This window comes from Notechis scutatus, chromosome 4 (assembly GCF_049901735.1).
Source record: "Notechis scutatus isolate UNSWTSFEM ecotype Mainland chromosome 4, rNotScu1.2, whole genome shotgun sequence".
NCBI lineage: Eukaryota > Metazoa > Chordata > Lepidosauria > Squamata > Elapidae > Notechis > Notechis scutatus.
In genome coordinates, this window is record NC_142012.1 from 49,361,385 (window position 1) to 49,383,010 (window position 21,626).

General features: G+C 39.9%; 1 protein-coding gene across 2 annotated transcripts in view; it reads left to right on the forward strand.

The window, feature by feature from the left end:
- LDB2 (LIM domain binding 2) overlaps positions 1 to 21,626 on the forward strand; it is a 121,383-nt gene that overhangs the window by 75,214 nt on the left and 24,543 nt on the right. For both annotated transcript variants that reach the window (XM_026678831.2, XM_026678832.2), the window contains exons 4-5: positions 3,038 to 3,160; positions 17,125 to 17,208. In XM_026678831.2, coding sequence (XP_026534616.1) covers positions 3,038 to 3,160; positions 17,125 to 17,208 — 207 coding nt within the window. The remainder of the gene's footprint in view (positions 1 to 3,037; positions 3,161 to 17,124; positions 17,209 to 21,626) is intronic.

Sequence of the window (21,626 nt, forward strand, 5' to 3'; positions counted from 1 at the left end):
GCCTTTTTAATATATCCTAAAATATTTCATTTTTCTAGGAGAAGGGTGGATTTTAACTTCCAACAGTTTAATCTGAAATTGCAGGTTCACCAATAAAATTTGAAGCTTTTATTCCCCAAGCCGCAGTTTTGAAAGGGGCATTTGCTAACTTCGGGTCACTACTGTATGTTTAAACTTTTAGCTGTTTAAAAGAGATGTTCTTAGTCCCATCTTCTATCTCTGATACTTTATTCCTCTTAGAATCCTACAATTTTGAAGGTGGGAAATCTACTGAATTATTCTCTGGACAACCCCTCTTTCAAAAGCCAACTTTTGAAAACTTTCTATGACTCTCCATTTCAATTGCATTTGTCCTGGGATTGATTGATTGATATGGAAAAGGTGTGTGCATTTAGGATATTTCAATTTCTAAATCCTATTTTTTTAATGTAGCATCCTGGCAGGTTTTACTGACAAGTCTTGTCCTCCTTTCATGAAAATGTTAAACATAAGTTTTAGAGATCTACAGCTGAACATTTGGTAGGATTTTATTTTTCAGATAAGTATTTGAAACTTCATTTTCCTTCTTTTCTGTAGAGAATTGTTTGCCCATTCCTTCTATTCATACCCATGCCATGTCACTAATAAAAAAGTTGAGAATTCAGGACTCCTGTCCCTAGGACTGCATTGGCTTTTTTGGCAACTGAAGCATACTGCTGGCTCATATTTATGTGATTGTTCACTAAGACTCCAAGATCCTTCTCACAGTTAGTACTATTGAGCCAGGTACCACCTATACTATATACATTTGGTTTTTCTTGCCCAAATGTAGAATGTGCAATCACTGAACCGGTTATTATACCGGTGGAATCCCACCCCTGGAGATAAGATTCATTTGACAATACTTGTTCTTAACAAGTCCATATTGAGTTATGGTAAATATCACTGATTGAAGTTCCCTGATCTTTCTTTTCCTCATTCTTCAATGTATCTGAGAGGTAAGACCTAGATATTCTGCCAGGCCAACAATAAATTCTTTTAGTGGCCTAGAATGCAATTTATAGGGCCTGGAGATTAAAACTGACGCAAAATAAATTACCATGTTTCAGTCATTCTTAAACATCAAACCTTCTTCCTACTCCACATTTGCCTTGATGGAATGCATACATTTTATTACAGAAGAGCAAATGAACATAACTTGAGCAGCTCTGCCTTTTCTTTCTTACTCTTAGGACATTCCTGGAGCAGCTGGCATACTGATTCTTTTCCTTTTATTTTCAATAGATATGAAGGATGCTGCTTTTAGCACTATTCACCAAACTGTGTTCTTTCTGAGCTTTAACATTTGTGACATCCTTGTTACATTGCTGGGCTAACTATGTGTATTTCTTCTAGATGACTTATCTTCTTTCTCTATTCATTTTCCCTTTTGTTTTCACATTTTTCTCTGAGCTTATTGTGCAGACACAGGGACTGCTGTCTTCTTTCTTTATTTCCTTAAAAATCCAATTTTGGAATGGTTTTCAGAGAAGTCTTTAGCTTTTCCTTTCTCAAAACTTCCTAGCCAAGCTCACTTACCTATTAACATCTTCCCAATGGAATCCTGGTTAACAGGCACCGGTACTGTTCCTGAAATCCACAATTCATATTCAATGATAGCTTGTTTTAATTTTCTTGCAATCCCAGAATTCCAGCCTAACAAGGCTACTGTCTTTCAGTGTTTACTTAGGGCAGTTTAAACAAAGACTAAAGATAATTAAAATGTATGTTTACAACTTTTGACTCTCCAGTGCTTTTTTGCCATTATGCCTTTTTCTTTCAAGCAAACATGGCCCTCAGCCCAGTTGTTTGCTAATTTTTTTTAAAAAAAAACCATTGTCCTGCTTAAACCTCTAAAGCAGGGATCCCCAACCTTTTCGACGCCGCGCCCGGTTCCGACATCAGCTGGGCGCCGCATGCCCGGTACGGCGTCAACTGGGCGCCGCCATCTTTTATGACGAAAAGGCGCTTCCGGTGACGTCACCGAGCGCTGTTAGCTCATAAAAAGATGGCGGCGCTAGCGCTTCTGGTGAGCTTTTTCGGGTAGAAATGGCTTTCTACCCGGAAAAGCTCACGAAGCGCTGGCGCCCCATCTTTTATGACGAAACAGCGCTTCCGGTGAGCTTTCTACCCGGAAAAGCTCACCAGAAGCGCTTTTTACCAAAAAGATGGCGGCGCCCAGCAACCAGCGGCCCGGTAAGGCTTGTTCCGCGGCCGGTACCGGTCCGCGGACCGGCGGTTGGGGACCCCTGCTCTAAAGCATTGGTTGAAGACAACATCGCTCTCTTTTTAAATTGATGTAGCAGTTTGGAGCACTGAAAAGTGGCAATTTTAAATAAGTTGAGGATTTCCACCCCCCTTTCTCATGATGCCTCACCCAGTTTTTAAACTCTGTTTGTGGCTCACTAAATAAATTCAACAGGAATAAGGTATCTCATCCCAGTAGAGGCAGAGGAAGTTCATCCTTATTTAAATAATGTTATTAATGGATGACTTACATGTTTTTAACTATGGCTGGTATGCTGACTAGAGGAACCCAGAAAAAACAACTAAAGAAAAGGTTTAAAAGCAAAGAGAAGAAAACTACAGTAAATGAAATGGGATAAACATTAAGACCTGTGAGATGTCTGTACTGACATCTGTTGAATCATTACTTGTATTTCACCTATTAATATCATTTGCCTATATAGATGCAAATACATCATCTACTCCAATAATCAGTTATCCTGAATGCACTACTGCTGATTATACTCAGACTAACTGGCTTAGTATTGTTTACTAGCAACAGCAATTTCAAAGAGAAAGAAGAGATAAACAAGGTTTTAGTACTCTGCTATAAAATCTACAGCTTGATCAACTGCCATCAATTGCTTTCTCTTAATTCTTCTTTGCTCAGGAAAGGATACAATTGCCCTAATGAAGTCAAATGGCAAAATCTATTGACATTTGAAAAAGTTTTCAAAAATTTTCTAGTAAATCTATTTACATTTCTTGTTGCCTTTTATTTTATGCTCATTAGGTGTGCACAGAAGGACGTCTGATCTTGGAATTTACCTTTGATGACCTTATGAGAATAAAAACTTGGCACTTTACCATAAGACAATACAGAGAACTTGTCCCTCGCAGTATTTTAGCCATGCATGTAAGTATTCATCCCAAATTGCTTTCTAAAACTTTTGGAGGCCATCAAAGCCATAATCTGTTGTCCCAGAAAATGTACCTTTGTTGTAGGGGAAAATCTTAGAAGTGGCATTACCTTTGTTATTGTTCAATGATATGTTGAACCAGTGGTGGGATTCAATTTTTTTTACTACTGGTTCTATGGGCGTGGCTTGGTGGGCATGGCAGGGGAAGGATACTATAAAATCTCCAGAGGTGGTATTTGCCAATTCTCTGAACTACTCAAAATTTCCGCTACTGGTTCTCCAGAACTAGTCAGAACCTGCTGAGTACCACATCTGTGTTGAACTACAGCAGGGGTGTCAAACTCATGTTGTCACATCATCATCATATGACGTATTTCAACTTTCCCTCTTCGCTAAACCAGCGTGTGACACATCCAGGGCATGGGCTGTGAGTTTGACAGCCCTGAACTAGAGCATTAGATTGATATCTCTAAAATTTCACTTAATACATTGCTTTTTGAAATAAAATTGGAGGTACATTCAGTGTCATACTTGCACACATTCAGGTTTACTGAATGTTGGAGCAAACCATTTGTTAGCCAGGAAGGTCAGCTACAAGATCCTGCTCTCAGGTTCACCCTCAAATTTTGTTAAATAGGACATAGAAGAGCAAGGGCTTCTCAATGGATAGTTATCTTCAGAATCCACTTCCAACAGAAAAACTACTGAATCCACTTTTATTTATTTATTTAAAAAACGGTCATCTTCTCTACTTAGTACAGAACTTAGCATTACAGGCATGGATATTTCACTGTTTTCCAAAATAATTTTTTTGCTTTCTCCAAATGGCTGATTTGGCCTTTCTGCCTCAAGGTAGATCATATCTGGAATTTCACAATTTCTTATTCTAAAACATTTAAATTCTAGAACCGTTGGTTGATGCACCCGGCCCAAAAACAAACATTTCATGGAACAATAGAATATTTTGTGCATTATATTGAATTCTACACATCTTTGTCCTGAAAGTAAGTGGGCTTTAGTTTTAAACAGCCATGAAGAGTTAGTTCTGCTTTTAATTAGTAGTTTTAATTTATACACATAACAGTTGATATTCCATTCTTTTCTCTTTGTATACAGAATAATTTTGTTTTAGAGGGTAGGAAATGTGAATATTTTTTAAAAAGTGTTTTGGGAACTGCATATTTAAATAGCAATATAAATATTTCTCAAACATTTTTATTAGGTTATAAAGTATTATAAAAAGCAAAATGCAAAAGTAAATAAAAGAGCAGTAAAGGGGGAGGGGGAGAGGAAGAGAGAAGTGAGGAAAGATAGGGAAAAGAAAAGAAAAAGCATGGACTTTCGACTCTCTCTGTTGAAGTAGAATAGTGGAACATCAAATCACAGCCTTTTATTTTTCCATAATAATAAGAACAAGTCATTTCTATAAAGATCTATCAATCTAATCTGTAAAACCCAAAGTCAAAATTATACTCTTTTTCGCATCAAGCACAAAATTCTGAAGTGGTTTCCATGTGGAAACAAAAGCACTTACGTTTTTCCTTTAATCAGAGTAGTCAGTTTTGCCATTTAAGACAACTCCATCAAATTCTGCATCCATTCTTCCATGGTAGGTATCGAATCATCTTTCCATTTTTGCTCATACAATAGTCTGACTTCTGTCTACATGTATAATCACAAAGTTCCAATATTTTTCTCCAGTTATTTTTCCATTAGTCTAGGGGTGGGATTCAAAAATCCCAGCAACCGGTTCAGTTGCCCAGTTGCTGGGTGGGAGTGGCCGTGGTGGGCGTGGCCTACCAGAACTTATGGGAGGGCTGTTTTTTGCCTTCCCAAGGGTCCAGAGGCTTCCCTCGGGCATCTGGGAGGGTGAAAATGGCCTTCCCCGGGCTCTGGAGGCCCTTCGGAAGCCAGAAACAGGCCTGTTTCTGGACTTCCGGAAGGCTCATTTTCCCCCCTTCCCAGAGCCTCCATGTGGACCTGCACTTACCTGCATCGAAAATGGGCTGCCTGAAAACTCTGGGGAGGAGGGGAGGGGTAGGCAGGGTCAGCCAGTCGGTTCAAATACTGGTTCGTTGAACTAGATGCAAATTTAACATCCAGTTCATCTGAATCGGTCCAAACCGGTAGAATCCTACCCCTGCATTAGTCCCAAAAGGAAAAATTCTGGTTTCATTTCTATCTCTATTTTAAGGGTTTTCTGTATTCAAGTGAATCATAGTCCAAAATTTTGTTGCTTTATCACATGTCTACCATAGATGATAAAAAGTCCCTTCTTTATACTTACACTTCCAATATTCATTTGACATGCCTTTATAAATATTAGATAACTAACATGTGGTGTTAAATACCAGCAATACATCATCTTATAAAAATTATCTTTTAAATTATAATTTAATATAAATTTTAAACCCTTCGTCCACGTATTTTTCCATTGTTCAAGCATCACATTATATCCAAAATTCCTTGCCCACTGAATCATACAATGTTTTTACATGTTCGTTTTCTAAGTTCAGTTTCAATAACATTTTATAAACCTTTATGCATTCATCGTTGCCACATAATAAAAGTTCCAATTCATTTTTAACAAAATCAAATCCATAGTATTTTTTTTTATCCAATTTAAACCTTTCTTTCAATTGCTGATAAGTAAACCAATGGCAAGCATAACCTTCTGATTCACATTCTTTCCTTGCTTTAGTATGGGGTCACCAGAATTTAAAGATAAAGTTTTACCATACGTCAATCTATCTGGCTTTGCCAGATTTTTTTTCATTTCTTTTCTAAAAAAAGTTTCCTGCGGTGACACCCAGAGAGGCAACTACATAGAGAGGCTTGTTTTAAATTTATTCCAAACTCTTAGTATGGCATGTCTAACAAAATGGTTATTAAAGTCAACATTTTGATTTTTGTCATACCATAAATAGCCATGCCATCCAAATCGTAATTCATGTGCCTCTAATTCGAGTAACCTCTTGTTTTGTAAATTCACCCATTCTTTTGCTCAGGTCAAGCAGCATGCATCAAAATACAATTTCATACCTGGTAAGCCCAACCTTCCTCTTTCCTTGGCATCTTGCAATAGCTTATATTGCAATAACTTATATTGGAGTTTTTTTCCTTGCCATATAAACTTAGAAATATCCTTCTGCCATTGTTTAAATGGGTTATCAGTTGTAAGTATTAGTAATGTCTGAAATTAAAAAAGCATCTTTGGTAATATATTCATCTTAATTACAGAGATTCTTCCCAGTAATGATAAATGCAATTTATGCCTTCCTTCTAAATCTTGTTTAATATCCCTCTAAAGAGGAACATAGTTATTTTCAAATAGTTTTATGTTTGTATTTGTCAACCCCAAAGTATTACCCTAAACCCGACTTTTTGTTCAGTATATCACTATAGAAGACATATTCTTAGTCAACATTATTGGTTTTTGTTTGCTTATTTTGAAAACTGCCAAAGCCCCAAACTCATTCAGTTTCCTCATTAGGTGTTCTATATTATTGTTTGGATCTTTTAAAAATATAACTAAATCATCAATGAAGGCTCTCAATTTATATATTTATATATTTATATATTTATATATTTATATATTTATATATTTATTTATTTATTTTATATATATATATATATATATATATATATATATATATATATATATATATATATATATATATATATATATATATATATATATATATATGTTGTTTTCAAGATGGCACCAACAGAGGAAGCATAGTCACATCACAGGCAGATAAGTGACTACTAAAATAAAATAAAATGGGAGGAGGAGAGGTACAGAGGGAAAGATAAGTCACAGAAAAAGAAGAAAGACTGGAGAAAGGAAAAGGAGAGGAAGATTGGAGAAATTAAAAGAGAGAGAAGCTCAGCTGCACCCAAGAGGCCTGAGAGAAGCCCAGCTGCACCTAAAAAGACCAGAGGCCCATTGAAGTGAGGCAAGCAGAGAGTCAAAGCAACTGCAGGCAGCAAAGCCAACCGGTGGAGAATAATGAGGCGAGCCAGTGGGTGAGTGGGGCCAGCTGTGAAGCAGGGAGGAAAAACAGCCATGAGGCAGAGAGGCCAGCCAACCAAGGGCAGCGCAACGACCAGCAGAGAACAAAGAGGTGAGCTAGTGAGAGCAAAACAGGGAAGAGGAGAAAAGAGAAGAGGCGAACTTGTTGTGGATCATGGAGCCGGTGAGAGAATGCAGCAGGGAGGAATGGAATAGAAGAGAGATGAGCTTGCTGGGGACCATCCAGGCAATGCTGTTTGCTGGTGGAAGTGGTGTCCCCAGTGCAACGGACAGCAAATGGGAGTCACGTGGCTCCAGAGCAAAAAGCAGGGAGGAGAGAGAGAGCCAGCAGCAGCAGCATGGGGCAGCACGTGAGCTAGAACCTAAGAGCACTGCAGAGAGCAACCGGGAAAGAGACAGTGGAGCTGAGTGGAACACACCGGACAGCAGAGCTGAGCTGACCAGAAAGCTGCACAAGAGAGCTGACCAGAGCAAGGACAAAGCTGAAAAGGCCGGAGCACCAAAGGACAGAATGGAGCTGGCAGAGAAAACAACAAGCGATGGGAGCAGCAAACGAGGGAAGTGAAGGCAAGTGGCAAACGAGGGAAGTGAAGCCTGAGGTTCCAATAGGCAGGGAGGGAAGACCCCAGTAGAGAATAAAATAAACACAGGACAGAAAATAAAAGACAAATAAGTAGGCAAATAATAAGGACAAGAGTGAAAAATTAGAAATCAAGGAAGAATAGGATTAATAAAGATCAATCAAATAAATAAGGCAAATCTTAAATAATAAGATAAGGAGGAACTGGAGCTCAAAAAGCTTTTTAAAAAATATACGGAAGAAAGGGATTAAAAAAGCTAACATAATAGTAAGTAAGTAAAATAAATAAGGTATAAAAACAAGCACAAAAACGCAGAAAAAAAGATAGAAAAAAAAAAGATACAAAATTCTATACCCTTAAAAGAACCAGCAAAAAGAAATAAACTCATGGAACAGATGACTGATACTATTGTGGTATGCAATATATGTTCCATGTATGTGCTTATGCCCAAAGAACACCCAAATTACACATGTATTAAATGTAAGCTATGTGAACTACTAGAGAAAAAAGTAAGGGTTCTAGAGGCAGCTCTAGCTAAACTCCAACCTACACAAGAAAGCTATGCCCAAACTGAACCAAATAATGAACAAATAACTCCCAGAGGATTTGACCCTGATGATAAACCCTTGGAGGAAGACAAATGGAGGTATGGCACACATAGAAGGAAACACAATAATCAAAGAAAGAAGCAGCACACATTCAACAAACTCCTGCTGCCCAATCTAACCCAATCAGAAGCAGCCCCATTAAAACTGAGCAACAGATTTCTCCCCCAGTTGAAAATATTCAGACCCACAACCTCCCCATCAAGGAAAACATGCAAACACTTAGAAAAGATGCATCATCCAACATCTCTTTTAAAAAATCACATCAAACTCGCCTGGGATGAATGGAAAAGCACCCCAGACTGCACCCCCTAAAAAAGGAAGGCGAGTGTTGGTGATAGGAGATTCTATTCTCAAAGGAACAGAACCAGCCATCTGCAGACCAGGCATGCAATCTAGGGAGGTATGTTGTCTCCCTGAAGCAAAAATCAAGGATGTGGCTGAGAACTTAACCAAAATACTTAAGCCCACAGACTACTACCCTTTCCTACTACTACATGTAGGGATGAATGACACAAAAAAGGACTTGAAAACAATATCGAGTGATTATGACTAACAAGGCAAGAAAGTCAAGGACTTACATGCACAAGTAGTTTTTTCATCTATACTGCTAATGAAAGAACATTCAGTAAGAGAACAGAGAATTCTAGAAGTGAACCACTAGCTAAAGGGTTGGTGTCCCCAAAAAAACTTTGGATTCCTGAACCATGGTCTGTACTATCTCCATGATGGGCTTCTGGCAAGAATCTCCAGGACCTAATTCCAAGCAAAAAACCCTAGAAAGCAAGTCAAATAATGAAGTAAGGAGGGATAGGAAGGAAGACAAACTTAAACATCAAATAGGAGACATAGGAAGCATACCCTGAGTCAGACATAAAGATCTCAAGTGCCTATACACAAATGCACAAAGTCTGGGGAACAAACAGGATGAACTCGAACTATTAATACATTAAGATAGTTGTTATATTTGGAATAATAGAAACCTGATGGGATGCAACCTATGACTGGAACATACTCATAGAAGGATACAAACTGTTCAAAAAAACCACAGACCCCATAAAAGAGGAGGTAGAGTTGCACTCTATGTAAAGGACCACTATATTGCTACAGACATGCATGAAACCAAAGTTGAAAACCTCCTAGAATGCATATGGGTCAATATAAAAGAAAAAAAATGACATGGCCATTGGTGTATATTATAGGCCACCCAACCAAGTAGAAAACATAACTGAACTTTTTGCCAACCAACTAGCAAACATATGTAGGAAACACAGTACAATAGTAATGGGGAACTTCAATTACCCTGATATTAATTGGAAAACTAATTCTGCACCAAGTGAGAAATTAAATAGGTTCCTAACCAACCTAGCTGACAACTTTGTTGTCCAAAAGGTAGAGGATGGAACTAGGGGGACAGCCATACTGGACTTAATTCTTACAAACAGGGAAGAAGTGATAGAGGGAGTTGAAACTGCAGGAACCTTGGGTGAGAGTGACCATGTCATACTAGAATTCAATATAACACAAACACAAGCAATAGAACATAATGACACCAGACTCTTAAATTTTAAAAGAGCTGATTTTAATAAACTCAGAGAGAACTTGGGAAAGATTCCTTGGATGAAAATCCTAAAGGGGAAAACAACTCAAGAATCTTGGGAAACTCTGAAAAGTACAATCATAAAAGCCCAGACCAGCACAATACTATTGAGAAAGAAAAACAAGAAATCCAAGAAGAAACCAGCATGGATGCACAAAGATCTCTCTGACAAATTGAAAGACAAAAAGGACAAGTAGAAAAAATGGAAAGAGGAACATACAATTACAGCAGAATATCAGCAAATAGCCAGAATCTGCAAAGAAGAAGTCAGGAAAGCAAAGGCTCAGAATGAACAAAGGCTTGTGACAAAAGTCAAAGATAATAAAAAAAAGTTTCTTCCAACATATAAATTACAAGAAAGAAATCAAGGAAACAGTCGATCCACGAAAGAGAAAAGACGGCAAGGAAGTAACAGATAACAGAGAGAAAACAGAGCTGTTTAACTCATTCTTTGCATTGGTCTTCACGCAAAAAGAAACTATAGCCCAACCTACCAAAAACATAACTCTAATCGACAGACTAGAAATAAAAATTAAAATAAGCAAAAAAAAAAATAGTAAGAGAACACCTGTCTGATATTGATGAACACAAATCACTGGGACCTGACAGATTACATCCCAGAGTTTTGAAGGAGCTGGCAAAGGTCATCTCAGAACCACTATACCACATCTTTCAAAAATACTGGAGCACCAGGGAACTACTAGAGGACTGGAAAAGAGCCAATGCGGTTCCCGTCTTCAAAAAAAAAAGTGGGGGGAGGCCCTGGAAACTATAGACCAATCAGCCTAACATCAATACCCGGGAAGATACTGAAAAAGATAATTAAAAAACAGATCTGCCAACATCTAGAAACAAGTAAAGCAATAAGTAGAGTCAGCATGGGTTTGTTAAAAACAGATCATGCCAAACCAATCTCATTTCATTCTTCAACACAGTGACTAAACTAGTAGACCAGCAAAATACTGTGGACATAATATGTTTAGATTTCAGCAAGGCATTCGACAAAGTAAACCACAACCTACTTCTTGGTAAGCTAGAAAAAAGTGGGATAGATAGCATCACCACCAGATGGATTCGCAACTGGCTGACAAACTGTACTCAATGAGTAGTCCTTAATGGGTCTAAGTCTTCATGGAGGGAAGTAAGCAGTGGGGTGCCACAAGGTTCCATCTTAGGCCCAGTACTCTTTAATATCTATGTTAATGACATAGATGAAGGAATAGAAGGGTAACTTACCAAATTTGCAGATGATACTAAGCTGGCAGGAATAGCTAATACCCAAGAAGATAGGCTCAAGATCTAGATGGATGTTGACAGACTCGAACACTGGGCTGTATCTAACAAAATGAAATTCAATGTAGAGAAAGGAAAACCAAAAGTACACATATACTATAGACTGGGTGAAACCAAGCTTAATAGCAGTAACTGTGAGAGGGATCTTGGAGTCTTAGTGGACAACCAGCCAAATATGAGCCAGCAGTGTGCAGCAGCAGCCAAAAAAACTAATGCAATCCTAAATTGCATTAACAGAGGAATACAATCAAGATCAAGTGAGGTACTAATACCACTCTATAAATCCTCGGGACTGGAGACTAAAACATATAAAGAATGGTTACAGGAACTGGGCAGGACTAGTCTAGTGAAGAGAAGGACCAGGGGAGACATGATAGCAGTGTTCCAATATTTGAGGGGCTGCCATAAAGAGGAAGGGGTCAAGCTATTTTCTCAAGCACCTGTAGGTCAGACAAGGAATAATGGATGGAAACTGAACAAGGAGAAATTTAACCTGGAAATAAGGAGAAACTTTCTGGCAGTGAGAACAATCAACCAATGGAAGAGCTTGCCTTCGGAAATTGTGTGAGCTTCATCACTTGAGAGTTTCAAGAAGAGATTGGACTGCCATTTGTCAGATATGGTGTAGGGTCTCCTGCTTAGGTGGGGAGTTGGACTAGATCACCTACAAGGCCTCTTCCAACTCTGATTATCTGTTATACTGTTGTACCTCTTATCTTATCATCCTGTCTAAAGCTCTATTTAAGACTTCCAAAACCAAAATAAACAGCAGCGAGGACAAGGGGGATCCTTGCCTTGTATCCTTTTGATTTGACATGAATAAGTTAAGTAACCATTTATGATGATTTTTGCATTTTGTAACAAAGAAATTGCTTTAATTCCTTGAATAAAATTCACTCCAAAGTCCATTTCTTCCAGCACCTTAAACATGAAGCCCCAATTCAGGTTGTCAAAGGCCTTCTCTGCATCTTAAAAAATTAAAGCAGCCTGTTTCTCATAATTGAATTGTAAATATTCAATAATATTTAAGACAGTCCTCACACTATCTCTTACCTGTCTTTTCGGCAAGAAGCCTACTTGGTCTTCATGTATATATACCTGTAAAATCTTTAGTCTTTCTGCTAGAATAGTAGCAAAGAGTTTATAATCATTATTTAGTAATGAAATTGGTCTATGTTTCTTTATTTTTGTAGTGTCTTGATCCTCCTTTGGGATCAACACAATATTTCAATCAATATAAATAATTAAATCAAAAGGTACATCAACAATTGCCAGGAATAGTTGGATATGAAGTAAATTCATTTCTGAGCCCCAAGTGCAACTCAGTTTTATCAGCATTAGAACAAGTTGCATCATTACTGTTTTGCTAAAGTCATGGTTCCTGCTTCTCTAGGAATTTCTTTTCCCATCAGTCACACAAACTGGTTTTCTGTTAGTTGCACAAACTGGTTTGTCAGCCATAAATTAAAGAGATATTTTTGTCATATTTTCCTTGGTAATTTATAAGCCTAACATATAATACATTTCTTTCCATTTCTTTTAATTGTTTGCATTTTTAAAAATATATTTATTGGTCCTATCAAATCAATTTTGATTTCTAGTGACTGCCTGGATACATCTCTGAAATTTTCTTGCCAGCATTTTCAGAAGTGTTTTCTTCCTAGGGCTGAGAAAGAGGGACTGATCCAAGGTCATCCAGTGGGGTATGTGCCTAAAGTGAAACTAGAACTCATGCTAGATCAAAACTGAAGCCATTAAAACCCCCAGACTAAACTGAGTCTTTTAATTGTTGTGCTAGGGCATTGTCTAAGAAACCCTGAAGACAATGGGAAAGCACCTCAGGAGAATAATGTGAATTCATTAGCTTGTGAATGTCCTAAGCTGTGAACTAAATTAGATCAAGTTAAAATCTGGCCTTTACTTAACCTTCTTCTTTTAACTTTATATTAGGTTATGGCTCTAAGTAATATTTTCTTCAGGAAGATGTCAAAAATGGATCACTTCAGTATCCTTGCTCTTTTAGTGTTGTGGCAACATATAGTGAGGACATGGCTCTTCTAAAGATTAAACAGCTTAACTGCTTCAGATTATTTAAAAACCCCTCAAGATAGCAACTATGATCAAAGCCACCGTCTTGACTCTTCTATGATACCTTGGTATCATTGTTTTTAGTATAAATCTAAGAGTTTGATCAACTGTAATCTGTGTACTGTATGTCTCTCACTGAAACATAAAATGTATTAAGTATGGGCAGATTGAAGAGGCAGGACACTGATCAGCAACAAACAGCTCTTTATTCAGTAGATCATACAACCCAGTAACTTGCCTGTCTGACAGCTTGCCCTTTTATAGGGATCTTTCAGACAGCTCCACCAATGAGATTCAACTATTTTCCCCACCGGAATGGGGGACCTGAGTGAAGCCTACGTTCCTTGACTTCACTCCCTTATTAGAGTATTCAGCACTCCTCCTCTCTGGGATAGAGCATTGCCCAATCAGTGACTAGCTCAGCTGATGTAGTCACACAGGTAGGTAGGGCAATGGTGGGCTCGCTCTGACCTGCACAACTCAGTTGGAGCAGCAGCGGCAATCTGCTGCCACTCCTGAGTCAGCCAATGGAAATGCCTTGAACTTACTCTGGGGCATGGCTGACTCCTTTGGAACCAATTCTCCAAGAGCCCTTCACTGGATTCCTGGTTCCTCAGGTGCATGTACCCGTTGACTATTCGGGTTTGATTCTACTGTAGGTGGAGTTTCAGGTTGTTAATTTCTAGACGGACTTTTTTCATTGAAGTTTTTTCTGGTTGCGATAGAACAGAGGGTTCCTAGGCGACCCTGGAGTTGGTCTATATGCCTCCTCCATATTCTACCATCCTCTAGCTCCACTCTATTTGAGCGGGGATCCAAAATGGTTACCACCTTGGCAAGGACCCAGAGAGCACCCCCAAGGGCAGTTGTGGGCATACACCAATTCCCCTATGCTGAATGACTGGAGCTCTATAACACTTTAATGACCATCTCTGCCATTGTAGAGGTCATAAGTATTACCTCAAGCCACTTCAAGTAAGCATCCACAATTACTAGAAATGTCTGACCTTGGAATGGCCCCACAAAATCAATGTGCACCCTTGACCAGGGTGCTTTCATGTGCCAGGGCAGAGGGTGGTGCTGGTCTGGATTCCTACAAGATGTACAAGTAGCCATTCAGCTATTTGCCCATCCATATTTGATCACCAGACATAGCTCCTGGCCAGTGCCTTCATCCTGACAATGCCAGGATGCCCCATGTGCAGGGCTTCTAGCACTGGTTTCCTTAATTTTGGGGGTACAATTACCTGGTCCCCCCACAGTAGACAACCCTTTTAGGCTGAATACAGTTGAATCAAACCCGAATAGTCAACAGGTACACGCAACTGAGGAACTGGGAATCCAGTGAAGGGCTCTCAGAGAACCAGTTCCAAAGGAATCAGCCATGCACCAGAGTAAGTTTGAGATGTTTCCATTGGCTGACTCAGGAGCAGCAGCAGACCTGGCTGACCAGGCCACCGCCACTGCTCCAACTGAGTTGTGCAGGTCAGAGCGAGCTCACCGTCACCCCACCTACCTGCATGACTATGTCAGTTGAGCTAGTTGCTGATTGGGCAATGCTCTATCCCAGAAGGGAGTGGTGTTGAATACTCTAATAAGGGAGTGAAGCCAAGGAATGAAGGCTTCACTCAGGTCCACCATTCCGGTGGGAAAATAGTTGAATCTCATTGGTTAAGCCGTCTGACAGCTCCCTATAAAAGGGCAAGCTGTCAGACAGGCAAGTTGCTAGGTTGTATTGATCTACTGAATAAAGAGCTGTTTCTTGCTGATCAGTGTCTTGCCTCTTCAATCTGCCCATACTTAATACTGGCGACGAAGGTTTTGCCCTTTCCTAAAGAATGCAATAAATGCTGTACAACTGGCATGGGATAGGCACTCTGCTGTAGAGCCTTGTTGATCATACATTTGTAGTCCGTGCAGTTATGGACTGAGCCGTCAGGTTTTATCGGCATGACTATAGGGGTTTCCCATTTGGCATGGTCTACTGGCTCCAAAACCCCCTGGGCAATTAGTTGTCTAATTGGCTGTAAATTTTGGGCTGAAAGAGATGGGTGTCCCCATATACTTGCCCAAATTCCTGCTGAAAATATCTACAAACTCCTTGACCAGCTTGTCCGTGCTGTCATCTTGGATGGTGTGGATGCCAGTCACCCCCAGGCCCAGGGATGCAAGCTGAGCAGGCTTGGCAAGGTGCCGTCCACCCCGGTCAGCTTTAGCGGCCCGACAAATTTTTTAAATTTGACTTGGAAGGTTCCGCTCCCTATGACAGGGATGTAGTTCCCTTTATAATCTTTTATCTGCACCTGTTGAAACTTTAGATGTTTCTTCGTAATCCTTGGAACCGCCTTTCTGATGGTTGCTCAGGATATGATGGACATGGATGACCCTGTGTTGACCTCCATGTCACATGGGGAACCCTCAGTGAGGACCGTGACATGAATTTTCTTAGCACATGGTGCGCTTGCCTGCCCAATGGTCGTCTGGTAGGTTTCTTTTGGTTCTGTGGCACAATCTTCTCTTCGCCTGGGTCTCCGGAGCTGTGTCTTCCATGGTCCCGTTTGGGGGATAGGCTGCTGTGTGGCTGATTGGCACAGCAGACCCTTGCCAGATGCCCCTTCCAGTCACATCTTTGGCAGATGGCATACTTGAACCTACATGTTGCTCTAGGGTGATTGCCTCCATAGCCGGCACATATTGGCTACCTATCATCTGCCTTGGGATAGACCTTCTTTTTGGAACAAAGGCGGCAGACCTCATCTTCCTCATCAGTCAACTCTTCGTGCTCTGTGCTCTCTCAGTGCACGGTGACAGCTCTGTGCGAAGATGGCAGGCTGCCCATCTTTTGGATGGTTGCTGTCGACCTGTTCAATGACTCTACTGCTCTGGCCTTGTCTAGTGCTATCTGCAGTGTGAGGTTAGGCTTTGCTAACAAGCACTTTTGTAGATTGATATCTTTCATGCCACAGGTGAGCCTATCTAACAGGACTTCATCCAGCTCTCTGAATTCATAGTACACCATGGCTTTTTTTAGCACTGTGATGTATTGGTTTATAGTCTTGCCTTCATCTTGGTTCCTATTGTTAAATTCATGCCACCTAACTATCTTAGATGGCACGGATGCATAATGTGTTCAGAACGTACTCTGGAGTGGAGTCCAGGCCACAGTCTGCACGGCCACTGGGTCCGATAGCACCTTAGCTGTTTCAAAGACTTTGGGGCCACAGTAAGTAAGGAAGAGCGCACTCTTCCTATTGTCTGAGAGTCCCAAGAGGTCATTTGATTCCATGAAGCATTCAAAACGGACAGTGTAGGAGTCTCAGTTCTCCATGGCTGGGTTGAATGGAGTTGGTGGGGGATGTGTGGTCATCTTTGATAGGCCGATGCAGGTTCTCGATAAGCTGTGATAATGGCCACTAATGACTTCGCAGATGCCCGGCTTCTGTCCAGCACTGACTGGGATCACGATCTTGATCTTTTTTTGTTAGTCTTCTTCTGATCCCACCTTCGTCGCCAGTATTAATTATGGGCAGATTGAAGAGGCAGGACACTGATCAGCAACAAACAGCTCTCTATTCAGTAGATCAGTACAACCCAGCAACTTGCCTGTCTGACAGCTCGCCCTTTTATAGGGAGCTCAACCAAAGAGATTCAACTATTTTCCCGCTGGAATGGTGGACCTGAGTGAAGCCTATGTTCCTTGGCTTCACTCCCTTATTGAAGTATTCAACAAAATGATATATCTATTTTTTTGGTGCAGGCACAAGACTCTCAGGTTTTGGAGCAGCTGTCCAAAAATATCACTCGTATGGGTCTGACTAACTTCACTCTCAACTACCTCAGGGTAAGCTATCTATGATTGGTTTCAAGCATTACTCCTGTTCTTTCTTCACCTTCAAACTGTGCATGCCTTCATCATCTTCATGATTGTCACAGCAAAAATGTTTAACAAAGCTTAGTTTTCTGGAAACCTGATATTAATCTGTTTGCGCCTCGTTCTACTTAGTGGTTGTTCTCAACAAAGAGATACAACTTGGGTAGCCCAGTCAGAAGATGGGGCAATTTTTAAAAATTCTAGGACAATGAAATTTCCTCTTGTGTTGCCTCAGACAATATATGCTTTGTTAACACCATTGCCTTTCAAAAGGATCATTACAAAGTGTAAAATATAGCATTCTTTTTTGCATGGTTTTATTCTCTATTATGCAATTGCATTTACCTCCTGTTTTCTCATGTGTCAAAACAATGTGCAACACCTTGTGAAGTAAGGTAGGCTGCAGACTAGTAACTGGCCCAAAGGCATTCAGGCAAGTCTTCTATTTGAATGGGAACAGTTTGGTCTAATGGTTAAGGCACCAGGCTAGAAATGAGGAGACCGTGAGTTCAAGTCCTGCCTTAGCCATGAACGCCTGCTGAGTGACCTTGGGCCAGTCATTCTCTCTCAGACTAATTCACCTGACAGGGTTGTTGTGGGAATAATATGAGGAAGAAGGTATGTTAAATATTCATTACCTTGAGTTATTTGTAAAAATGATAAAAACACTGAAGTGGTCCTAATTCCACACTCTGGAACATAACATACACTCCACTACTAAGTCTTTCCATCCCCCACCCCCGTAGTTTCTTTTCAGAGTAACTGGGGAGGTATTCTGTACTTGGAATCAAGACTCAGTAAGTAGGTGAAATGAGTAGCAGGATATCTTCCCATCAGTGGTGGGATTTAATTTTTTTACTACAGGTTATTGGGTTATTGGGCTGCCGGGCTGCCTCTCAGGCAGACTGCCAGGCCACCTTTCAGCCGGGGGCCCAAACAATAGAAGAGCCACCGGGGTCACTTTTTCTCACAGGCAGGGGTTGTCGGTCAACTGGTCAGCCATATTATCTCTTGGCTCTTGCTGTTTTGCACCAGTAACATTGTTTTTTTGTGAGGAGGAAGAGGTGCTGTAAGCATATACAAAGTGCTGCTGTCCTTCTGAAAGGAGTGTTACACAAGTGTGCTCTCAAGTTCAGTTTATGGTCACTCACTCACTCACTCACTCACTCATAGGCCTGGAAAATTGCCACACTCAATCCCAAATCAACTGAACACTGAGGCACAAGCAATTCATTAAAATATACAGACCCTCAGTGAATTTAAAAATACAGCAAATTTTTACTGATATATTTTTGCACTTACATGTAAATACACTCTCTCATCCACACTTACACAGCATCTACTACTTGGCTGCCAGGCACTAGCCAGAGGGATGGAAACTGTCAAGTCCGGGATCCAAAAAGAACTCAAAGGCTGGCCAGGCTTCAGGACCTCTTTTTATCCCAGACTTGGTGGGGAGAGGTTTCCCATGCAGGCTATGGAGGGAGGGTGAACAGGGAGGGATACCTGAGGAGGAACACCTAACTCGCCATGGTCAACTTCCCAAAGCCAACTCACCATGGCCATCTCGCAAAAGGATAACTCACCATGGCCAACTCGTGGAACAACTTTCCATGGAACAAGAGTTACACTAATATTGAAGAAATAGTGGATTAGAATAATTAAAGAAAGGATGTCAAAGGAAGGACAAAATGAAATGTGAATAACAAAAATTAAACAAATTTTTAAACTAATTTAAAATAATTAAATTGAATTATTGAATTATCTCGTAGCGAGGTATCCGGTGGTGAGTGGGTAGGCTAGGGTGAAGGGGCTGTGGTGAAGCACTAGGGCAAGGTGGCTGCAGAAAATTGCCCTAAACCTTAACCTGTCAACGCAGTTCTGGTATCCAGAGCTGAAAGCATTGTGTTACATTTCCTTCCAGTTTAAAATAATTAATTCTTGATTATTTCAAATATGTTTAATTAAAAGTTCCATCTTCACATGACAGTTCTTTATTTTGTGTAGCTTCAAAATTAATATTTATTGCAGCATCAATACACCTTTGCGCATCCATTTGGCCACAGTATCTACAGGTGAAACTTGAAAAATTAGAATATCGTGCAAAAGTTCATTTATTTCAGTAATGCAGCTTAAAAGGTGAACCTAATATATGAGATAGACTCATTACATGCAAAGCAAGATAGTTCAAGCTGTGATTTGTCATAATTGTGATGATGATGGCTTACAGCTCATTCCAAACGTACAACTTATTCCAAACAGGCACAAACACTATTTATGGAAATGTCCAGAGATCATCTCATTTTCTAAATTATGGGGAAACCCCCCACACACATCTTTTTAAAAAATTTCATTAGAAGTACTTCTTGGGATGCCTCTTGAGAAAGGCTAACATGCATTGGAGAGTATCAAATCCAAAGGGAGTGGAATTTCTTCCATCCTTTTTCTGACACCCAGTGCTAAACTCTTTGAGGGTAATCACTTGGCATCCCCAGTTTAAGCAATCTGTGACTCTCCAGCCATGCTGACAGGAGCTGGCAGCTCAAATTCAGCAGCAGAGTCAAGGACACAGGTTATCCAATACTTCTGTGTATCACAGATGACACCTGCAAAATTTCAAGGGAGGATTTTAGTTTCCTGACTTAATTCTGCCTCCTGGAGTTCAGAATTTGTAGAAATATGGTGGGTTTATTTAAGTATTTGTTTATAAAATTTAGTGGACACCCATCTAACCATAAAGTAACTGTGGGCAGTGTACAGTCATAAAAATGTATCTAATAACAGAATAACAGAGTTGGAAAGAACCTTATAGGTCATCTAGTCCAACACCCTGCCCTACATCATTTCTGACAAATGGCAGTCCACTCTCTTCTTGAAAGCTTCCAGTGCTGAAGCTCCTAAACTTCTAGAGACAAGCTGTTCCATTGGTTGATTGTTCTCACAGTCAGAAATATTCTCCTTATTTCTAGGTTAAATCTCTCCTTGATCAATTTCCATCCATTATTCCTTGTCTAGCTTTCAGGTGCTTTGGAAAATAGCTTGACCCCTTCCTCTCTGTGACATCCCCTCAAACATTGGAACACTGCTATCATGTCTCTCCTGGTCCTTCCCTTCACTAGACTAGCCATACCCAGTTCCTGTAACCTTTCATCATATATTTAAGCCTCAAGTCACCTAATCATATTGGTTGCTTTTCTCTGCACTTTTTCTAGAGTCTCATCATCTTTTTTATAGTGTGGTGACCAAAATGTCAGAGTATATTCATGAACTGGAATAAAGCTTGGTAACAAGGTCAGCCAATGAATAGGCATAGCAACTAAGTCAGCCAATGAGGACTGTTTTGGAAACTGAAACTAGAAGTAGCCTAGGCTGGAAGCTGAAGCCAAAAGTAGCCTAGGCGTGGCTCTATGTTGAGCTCTGCAGCTCTGAAGTTATGTTGAGCTCTGAGTCTGTCTATTGAAGATGAAACTAGCTTGGTTGCTTGCTGAAGACTGGAGCTCTGCTCTGAACTTGCAACATGTTTGTCTGAGTTTGCTCCATGTTGGAGAAATCTATAACTGGTTTGTAAAATCTACTTATGTTTATAAAGATATTAAATGAAGTATCAGCCATCTGTGTTTATTTTTCTGGCGCTGAATTATCGCTGCAAAACTCTCAATACAAAACAGATGCAATATTCTAAGTGTGGTTTTACTAAGGCTTTATAGAGTGGTATGATCTTGATTGAATCCTCTGTTAACCTAATGTAGGATTGCATTGGCTTTTTTTGGCTGCTGCCACACACTGTTGGCTCATATTTAATTGGTTGTCCACTGATTCCAAGATCCCGTTCACAGTTACTGCTCTTAAGCCTGGTTTCTTCCAATCTATATGTGCACTTTTGGTTTTTCTTGCCTAGGTGTAAAACTACTTTTCTCTTCACTAAATTTCATTTTGTTATTCCTGCCAGCTTAATATCATCCACAAATTTGGTAAATTCCCCTTCTATTCCCTCATCTAAGTCATTTATGAAGATACTGAAGAGTATTGAGCTTAAGATGGAACCTTGTGGTATCCCACTGCTTAGATGTAGTACCATTAAGGACTACTCACTGAGTACAGTTTGTCAGCCAGTTACAAATCCATCTGATGGTGTCTATCCCACTTTTTTCTAGTTATCCCACTTTTTTCTAGCTTACTAAGAAGTAGTTTGTGATCTACCTTATCGAATGCCACGTATATTATAACCACAGTATTTCACTGGTCTACTAATTTACTCACTATGTCAAAGAATGAAATAAGATTGGTTTGGCATGATCTGTTTTTAACAAACACATGCTGACTTCTAGTTATTACTTTACTCATTTCTAGATATCCACAGATCTATTTTTTATTATCTTTTCCAATCT